The 9,185-nt window shown below is 50.4% G+C and overlaps 1 protein-coding gene across 1 annotated transcript; it reads left to right on the top strand.

Moving 5' to 3' along the window:
- Positions 1 to 212: 212 nt before the first annotated feature.
- On the top strand, positions 213 to 8,189 carry AUP1 (ancient ubiquitous protein 1; the record flags this gene model as incomplete). The annotated part of the gene is made up of 10 exons (XM_009704590.1): positions 213 to 350; positions 901 to 1,051; positions 1,990 to 2,177; positions 2,265 to 2,337; positions 5,349 to 5,422; positions 6,319 to 6,385; positions 6,965 to 7,070; positions 7,416 to 7,562; positions 7,730 to 7,893; positions 8,101 to 8,189. Coding segments are annotated over 10 exons (1,197 nt in total), but the record flags the coding sequence as incomplete, so codon positions are not given.
- Between the last annotated feature and the right edge of the window lie 996 nt (positions 8,190 to 9,185).

Genomic DNA, 9,185 nt, shown 5'->3' with positions numbered 1-9,185 from the left:
AGGTGTTCCGTGGGGGGACTGGTGAGGGTCCAGGGTGTGCCGGGAGGCCCGGGATGGGCTGGGTGTCTCGTTGGGGAGGCCCGGGAGGTTATGCAGAGCGCGGGACGCAGGGTGGTCCGTGGGGAGCGTCCCGGTGGGCGGCCGGGGTTCCAGCTGTCCCGAATGCGTCCCAGCCACGCTCAGGCTGTCTGTGCTGCTCTTTGGCCCTACAGGTTTCCAACCGATGGGTTCCTGCTTCTGGTCCTGCTGCTCTACGCACCCGTGGGGCTCTGCCTCCTCGTCCTGCGCCTCTTCATTGGTGTACACGTCTTTTTGGTCAGCTGCGCCCTGCCTGACAGCGTGCTGCGACGGTGTGTGAGCCTGGCTCTCCTCAGTGAATGGAACTCCTGCCGTTGCCCGGGGTGGGAGTGTGGCATGCAGGCACTGCTGTGGGGCAGTGTGGGGCGGGAGGGCTGCCCTCGCCCATCTGGGGTCCTTAGCCATGGACGCTTGGCTCATGCAAAGGTTTATGAGGGGCTGTGCTTTCAGGACTCTTTGTCCTCAGGACCCACGAAAGTGCCTTCTTTGCCAAGACCAAAGCTGGCAATTGCCTCTTGAGCGCTCGAGAACTGATCCGAAACACTTGGATCAGCTGGGTGTCCTGCTAAGAAATTCTGTGGCGGCTTGCTGCCATGTATTTCATGCTGCAGCTACAGCTCTGCAGGCAGCCTTCAGCCCCAACTGCAACCCCTGAACAATTCCTGTCCCAGATATCTGTCGTACCGTTTCCATTTTGTACCGGTGTCCTTTGTCAAGTCACATGAATTCCCGGGTCTCTGTTCTGTTTGTTTAATGTGTAAGCCAGCAATGGCTCAGACTGCAGGACTTGAGGAAACCGCTTCCCCCACCTCCCCCCCCCAGGTTTATTGTACGTGTGATGTGCTCAGTGCTGGGCTTATTTGTGCGGCAAAGTGATCCCCGGCTTCGTGATGTCAATGTGAGGGTGTATATCGCCAACCACGTGACACAATTTGATCACAACGTCATCAACCTTCTGACCTCATGTAATACGGTGAGTAATTTGGAGCCGAGCATGGCAGGTCTCAAGCATCTCTCTCCAGAAGTGCATGGAGAGCTTTTTCAGAATTTAGGTGTTGCCATCATCTTCTTCAGTTCTTATTTATTAACCGCGGATTGCACAAGCCTTGAGTTTTTTTCTGTGGTGTAGTGTCACGCTCTTAGGCTCTGCATGAAAAAATGAAACAGGATGAGGAGGAACAGGAAACGTTACAGTGGGTATTAGTTTTATTGAAAGAAAGTGGGCAAATCCTAGCATCTGTATCTTTTTCTGGCCTTTCAAATAGGTGGTGTAAGAAGCAGGCTGGGTTGTGGGGTTTTCCTGCAGCATTGAGTGCCACTTCTGTGTGTGTGTGGACAGCCGACCGTGCTGCAGAGGAGTACTGAGGGGAGCTGTGTGGTGGGGTTAATCTGCTGGACTGGTGGCTGTGTAACTTTCCCTGTACGTTTGTGAAATTCCTTGTGTGTGGAGTTCCTTCCTGAATCAACAGACTCCGAATGTGCCTGGGAGTGAGTTGGTTGGTCCTGGATCCTGAACAGCAGTAGATTTGCTCCTTATCTGGAGAAAAGTAACTCTTGGAAGTAGTGTGTCCTTTGCCAAGCGTGTGAGGAACTACGAGAGAGAATGTGGGGAAATGTGGTTGTCGCCCAGGGCGTGAGGGGGGGGGAGTTTGTTTCTGCAGTAGACAGGGTACAGTCTGAACTGAAGGTTAGGAATCAAATTCCTAGAGAATTGTGGCCAGAGCAGTCGCTGAAGCCTGGCAGTAACATGTTCTCTGCTACTAGTGCTTGTAGCCCGCAGATTGCTCCCTCAGCCCCCAGAGGCATTTTTTCTGATAAGTAGGAACGTTGTCTCGCACTGTCATCTGGGAAAGCAGGCCTTGAGGGGAGGACAGGGCAGCATTTCTTCCTTACTCTTGTTTTCCCTTGCAGCCTGCATTGAACGGTGCCCCTGGTTTCATCTGCTGGTCACGGGGATTCATGGAGCTGGGAGTAACAGGAAGCCGAGCAGAGCTGGTGGATTCCCTGAAGGTGTATTCATCCCACAGAGGAAACCCCCCACTGCTCCTCTTCCCAGAGGAGGCTGCCACCAACGGCCGGGCCGGCTTGCTCCGCTTCAGGTACTAGGAGTGGGTATTCCTGCGGCGGGGCTGTTGTTATTTTGTTTTAGCTTTGGGGTCATTCACTGCTGAATTCTTCCTTTTCAGCTCTTGGCCGTTCTCAATCTTGGATGTGGTACAGCCAGTTGCCCTACAAGTTCAGAGGCCTTTGATCACTGTGGTGAGTCAGGGACGTAGGACAAGGAGGAGTTCTGGAGGCGTGCGCTGTGCGAGGGTCTTGGCGACGCCGTTAATTCTGCTTCTGCTTTGAAGCCTGTGGGTAGTGCAGCCTGGCCTTGTGTCCTGTCACCCCAAGGACTAGCTTCTCAGTGCTAACGCTGTTTTTCAGGTGCCTTTCCCAGGGAACTTCCGCTAAGTCAATGCTCTTTTAGTTATTTTGATAAACGTTTCGGTGGCTCAGCTGTCTGACAATGTGCCGTCTGGTGTCCATGACCATAGCATCACTGTGTCTCATCTCCTCTTTGTGAGCTCCCTTCTTTTAAAGTGCTTGACAGAATAGTTCCAGTCACCTTGGACAGTGGCTGGTGTGCCAAAGGTTAGGCAAGGCTCTCTGGAGGAGGTTCGTGAACTCCTGCCTCCCAAATGCAGATATGTAACGTGATGCAACATTACCTTCAGAAAAGTGGCAGAGTTCTTGGTGATAATACTAGCGCTGCTAAATAGATTGCAATAAAATTCTTCTCAGCTTATTTACAAAGTGAGATTTCTTTGAATTTCTTATTTCTTGGTATGATTTACGGATCTACTTCATTAAAAGACACCTTCACTTTATATTTGTCTGACAGTTTAGGTGATTCTCTATTGTCCATCTTTTTAAGGTAGTAGGACACAGCGGATAGATTTAAAGCCACTTACCAGCAGGTCACACAACATGTCTGCCCATACCAAACCATCAGCATGCAGGTATTTTTAAAGTAGGGTTCTATTAGGGATTCGTTCTTTGCCCAGTGCTATTGAGTGCTTTTATTGATGCTGCAGATGACAATATTGAGATCCCTGCTGGTAAAGTTCGGGTTAGTGAATAAGGAAGCAGCTAGATTATTGATTGTGATCCAGTGAACGGCTGTTACTTGTAAGACTGATGTGATCTGGGGGTTCATAACGAGGAATATCTGGCAGGGTGAGGAACACAGTGTTAGCTGGATGCGTGCAATGATGAAAACTGCTAAAATATTATGGGAAGCTTTGGTAACCCCGCTCCCAAGAAAGTGGGGCCGTAGTAGAGAGAGTACAAGGAGGCCATAAGCAGGATGCAAAATCCAGAGAGCCGCACTTAAAGGCACTCAGCTTAATCAGCTTATCAGAAAAGAGGCGCAGAGATTGTTGTGGATAGCTGCTTGCATGTTGGAGGAGAGGCTTAAGAGTGGAGAACTCTTTCTTTTTTTTTTTTTCTTTTTTCTGACAAAGCACACAGCAGCAGTCTTTGCAGATGCTGAGACGAAATGTTGGTACTGCATAAGTTCAGTTTTGGCTTAAGATGCAGTTTTCTAACAGAGAAGATACTTTAAATTTCTGAATGATTACTCCAGAGAAGTGGGAGAGCTGTCTCACTCTGGACTGTTTATAATGACTATCTTATCTTTTCATGGTTTTGTCTCCTCCGAGAAATTCTGTGAGATGTGACAAGTTGCATATTTGTCTGTGCATCCTTTCCTTCATGAATATTAGGGAGAACAGCACGCACATAACTGCAGATCTGTTTGAAGGTACTGGTTATAGTCGCTTCTTGGCTCAGATTTTTACCTTCAGAGGTCGAGCAGGACTTTTTGCCCTTCCTGCACGTTGGCTAAGTAAATCCTGATGGGTTTCTTACATAATTTTAAACCATCAGAAATTTCCAAGGACTGGAGATGAGATACTTTGAATGGTTCGATCAGTGCTTCACAGAAAGCTTTCTTGGACATTTATGTGATATATATGAAACACATCAGACACTAGGCTGAGCAAACCACCAAATTTGAGTTTAAGAAATAATTTTCTCCAGGTCCAGTTGGCTGGAACCTTGAAGGAGGGCTTTGTTCTGTGGCACAAGGCAGTGTAACTGAAGTCTGGCTATTGACATCACTGTAAGGCATTTGATTTTAGGTTTCTTAGATCTGTTCATCCAGGAGATGAGGCTTCTTTATGTTACCCTTGGTGGCTGTGGTTTCTGGGCTTTTCTCGTTTATAGCACCTCTTTCTGGGCCATGGACTAAACCAGGCATGAGGCCTGTCTCAGAGCCACACTGCTTTGGTCGAGGATGAAGGCAGGAGTGAAAGAAGCTGAGGCAGCTGCCTTGCGAGCTGTAGATCTTCAGACGATGTTCTCACCAGCTTGTGGAAAGTTTGATCGCTGCAGGATAAAAGCAACCAACTACAGAAATCCTAGGAACAATGTCCATTCAGTAGCAAATTCTGTGGAATCACTGAAAAGCGTAGGTTGGGGACAATCTCTGGAGGCAACCTTCAGTTCAGTTTTCTGCTCACAGTCAGACTGGCTTCTGAGTATGGTCTGGCTCCTCGGGGCTGAGTCTCACTGAGAAGGATGGAGAGCCCACCACTTTGCAGTGCCTGTTCCAGTGCTCTCTGCTGGCAGGCATTGCAGTACTTCTTAGGGAAAAGGTTATTTACTAATTTTTAGAAAAAGGAAGAAAGTAATTTATTACTCAAAGCTCACCTTTAATGATTTATCTTCAAAGAGAAGAGTTGTTTAAGACTTCCCAATGCAGCCTGTTTGGAAATGAAGAGATAAAGCTTACAGGAGTTGAGACATTACAGGGGCTGTTCCCATCAGAATAAGGGAGGAGGAGTGTTCACAATTCTAAGGAAGCATTGTAGTAGGCCGGAAGGCGTTTTCTGTCCTTTCTAAAGGCCCCGTCTGGTAGAGAATGTGAAGAAATCGAGGGAAAATCTTGCTGTCCTAGTGGGAGGAAGAGATGACTTGGAGCAGTGAAAACTTTGACTCTCTTGCTCTGCCTGATGAAGACTAATGAAGGTGAATCTGCCCTGGGGCTTGCCCTCACTGTGCACTGGGTTTGCCGTTCCCTCTTTCCCGGTCCTCCACATCTCTCTGCCCACGTATCTGTTAGTCGCTGCCATGGCTTAGCTGTGTTCCGCCCGCCTGCTTCCCTGACGGAGACCTGACTAGCTCGTGTTTTGTGGGCCGTGATCTCATTGTGCTCTCTTCCCCAGAGTGTGGCTGACTCCTCCTGGGTGACAGAGCTGCTCTGGACCTTCTTTGTTCCCTTCACCGTATATGAAGTAAGGTACTATCTCTTTCTCTCTCTTTCATTTGGGGAAGGGTTTAGGGTGGGCAGAGAGCCTGACGTTTTTGCCGTTGTAGTAAGAGATCTTTTGGTATGCACTAATGTGCACCCTCACTGTGGTGTCTCAGCATGGCTTTGTTCAGCATTATTTGGTCCATGCCAGGTCCAGCTTCTGGACCAGCTTCTGAGGTGGAGAGGGCTCTTGGTTCCTGCGTTGAGTTGGTGAAGGAGAGGAGTCTCTCAGGGCTTTTAAGTCAAGTTTGCTGGATACTTTTTTGAAGCTAGCTGCTGTGCTGTAATTCACCCCAGGGTTGCTCAGGTCCCATGGGTGATTCCCTGCGAGCACCTCAGTCCTCTGGCATCTGTCTCTTCCCTGCAATCCCTTGTGAATTGCAGAGGTGGTTCAGACACCTGTCTGGGGCCCAGGTGAGCCCAGCCTGGCTGAGTAGCTTTGGTGTAATAAGGGTTCAGGGGCAGCGGAAAGGGCTTGGAGTCAGATTTACAGGTCAGGGTATTTCAGCAAAGAAAAGTTTTGTCCTGTAGAGCTTTCCCTGGCCATATCTGGCTCGAGTCTTGCTGATCTGTTTTCTACTTTCATGTAAATGGCCATGGCTCCTCATTTGGGGCCTTTCTGGGAGCTTCATTAGGAGATACTTCACATGCTACGCTTGAGTGCTAATAAAGATTCAATGAGCAAGTTTTGTCTTCTGAGCCGTGCCTTGCCCTTAATTTTGCAAGCTAGTGTTGAGGTTTGACGCTCATCTTGTGGGGAGAGATTTGGGGCGAGCAGGGAGAGCTGAGGTGGGGATAGCACGGTTGCACTATTGACCCCAGGTGGGGCTGGCTCCTCCAGCAGCCCTTGAAGCAGTCAGCCCAGTGCTGTTGTCCCCATTCAGGTGGATGCCGTCTGTCCCCAGACGAGCTGAAGAACTGAGTGAGGATTTTGCGCTCCGAGTTCAGGAGGTAGGAGGATGATGTGGGAGAGGGATGTGTAGGACTGCTGCAATTTGGGATGGTCACAGAGGAGAGTGGGGTGCAAGCAGAGTTGCAAAGGGCATTTCTGGATGGGTTTATTTGTGTGATGGGGACTCTGGCCCGTGTTTAGTGCCCCTTACAATTACTCAGTTTTTCCATGGCCTATTTGCTACGCCCCGTTTATCCTTTCTGCCGGTTATCAAGGCTCTCCCCATCTAGCTCAAACCTTTCACTCCCTTTTCATAATACCACAAACCAAATAAAGCAATTGTTTCTCCAGCTTTCCGTTATGTGCTGGGTACTTCATAGCTCCGGTACCAAAGATCTCGTATCTCCCTGTCAGCCTGTTTTGGCAGGATGATATTGCCTACTCCTGGTCCTTCATGTGCTCCATGCAACACTGAAATGCATCACTGAGGCCCTGGAGAAATCAGTTCCCAGTCCTCTTCCCCTCGCCGTGGCTCCACGCAGGCCTGTACATCTCATATACTCCCCGGCAAGATGGGAATGCCTGGGTCGTACGTGTTGTGTGTGATGTACATGTGACTCTTCTCTACATTTCTGCAGCTCTTGGCCATGGAGCTGGGTGTGGTATCCACACGGCTCACTGCAGCAGATAAAACCGAACACATGAAGAGGCTGAGACACACATCGCTTCTCCCCTTTTCCCCAGGTAGGTGTCCTGGGTAGCATCCTGACCACGGATCTGCCTTTGAGGTAGGCTTTGCCTTTGGGGAGACCTCCGTCTGCTCTTGGTTACTCACGCATGGAGGGAGAGGAGAAGGTGTGTCCAACATCCTCCTGGGGAGCAGGGGCTGCCGCTGTGCTCTAGGCTGGGGGCTGTAGCTAGCTGGCAGGGAGCGGACCACCACTCCTGAGCACAGACGTGATGGTCATGTGCAGGAAGCTCGGCTTTCTTATCACACCGGTTCGTACTAGAGAAAGCGGAGCTGTTGCAACTCAAAGGCCATGCGCCTTCAGGCCACCCTCTTGTGCCCGCTGTTCTTTCTCTTGGCAGCCTCAAGCCAGCCCCTGGCAGCCAGACCCAGGGTGCCTCCCAGCCCGACTGGTGTTGCCCCTGAGGATGTGCAGATCACGGCAATGGCTCAGCGGGTCAAGGAGGTGCTGCCTCACGTGCCTCTGGAGGTCATCAGGATAGACTTGGGTAAGCGATGCCGGAGGTATTAGCAGGGTCACCTTCCATGCCAAGCCTCTGTCATACCTGAAAGCAGAAACCTTGTCCCCGCTGTGCTGTCGAGCACAATGGCAGCAAGGTTGTGAGTGTCCTGATGTAGCAGCTCCCTCTCTAACAGGTCCTCTTTGTCCCTGCAGCCCAAACCAGCTGTGTGGATACCACCATTGCCAACTTGCTGGAGGGAAGAGTGCCCTTCCTCCCTGAAAGTAAGGAGGCTGGTACTGACCTGCCCGCCCCGTCTACCTCCCAGGCTGCAGCTGCTTCTGGCATCCAGGGCTCCGTAGCTGTGCCTTCTTCCAAGGTACTTGTGGTGGTTGTGTCGTCTCCTCTGGTCTGATGGCTCACAGCCCGAGCATGGTGGCCTGTGTTCAGGACTCGCCAGGATGTCAGGGGAACGGAGCATTTTTAAACTGGAGACCGAGTTGGCATGCCGGGTCCTTGCAGAGCCACCGAGGTTTCCTGGCTTTGTTTGACTGTCTCCTGAGGGCTCTTGTGCTTTCTTTTCCAGCCAGCTACAAAGCAATTTGCGAAATCCCCTGTGGAGCGGCATCTGTCCTTGCAGGAGCGGAAACGAGCGTTGTACGACTACGCCAGGAGGTGAGAGTCCACCCACCCCTCACCCTGTCGGAGCCCCAAAACCCCGTCCCCAGCAGTACCCGGATATGCCCTAAGCAAGGGTCAGCCCTTGCTTTGCCTCCTGTCCTCCCGTTCCTCTCCTCTGGCCCAAGGTGGTGGGGCTGAGGCAGCGAACTGTGGCTGAAGGAGAGAACAGGCAGATGTTTGTCTGCTTCGCCTCTTCCAAGCCCGCAGCCCCTTGTCATTCCTGGGAAGCACTCGGTCTCCTGCGTTGCTGCCAGGCTTCTGGTTTTGGAGCCTAGGTGGGATAGAAGCTGTTTGCCAGAAACACAGCTGCTAAGGAATAGGGCTTAGCAAAACAAACTCATTTGGCTCTTTGGTGTAACGGGTTTGTCGAAGTCCTTGTGGGACTATAGATTTCTTTGAAATTCATATTGATACTATGGAACACTCATTTTAGAAAGAAGTTTGCTGTTTGGCAACAGGGACGGTGCAATTAATCTTCCTCAGTGCAAGTGGAGAATTACAGAGAACAGGAAGCGAGTTTGACCTCTGTGCGTGGTTTTGATGAGGCAAATATTGGAACAAGGGTCCAGTTCTGGTGTCTGGGCCTTTTTTTTAGAAAAGATGCAGAGGATTCAAAATGAGTTTGGAGGGGAAGTTAAGTCTGTTAAACTTACTGTAAATGAGATTGCACACTATATATAATTCCAGGTGGAGGAACCAGGTTCTGAAAGGCTCCTTAATCGGGCAGAGAAAAGCAGAATAGTAACTAATGGTTAGAACTTGTAGGCAGGCAGCCTTTACACAGGTAATGGGATAGTTGTTTCTGAAAAGGAAATGGATTGATCAGTGGAATAAGGTTCCAGCAGAAATGATGGCTTCTTGGTGCCTGGGTGTTTCCCGGTGAGCCTGGCTGACTCCTTAGAAGATGCTGTAGCAGATAGTAGAGATACTGGAGCATCTGGCTCAGTCCGGAGGGTCAAGAGGCCTGCTTGCTGCAAGGTCCGGTCTCCG

The sequence above is a fragment of the Cariama cristata genome, unplaced genomic scaffold (assembly GCF_000690535.1).
Source record: "Cariama cristata isolate BGI_N322 unplaced genomic scaffold, ASM69053v1 Scaffold40527, whole genome shotgun sequence".
In the NCBI taxonomy this organism is placed as follows: domain Eukaryota; kingdom Metazoa; phylum Chordata; class Aves; order Cariamiformes; family Cariamidae; genus Cariama; species Cariama cristata.
This window is presented reverse-complemented; position numbering and strand designations above follow the sequence as displayed.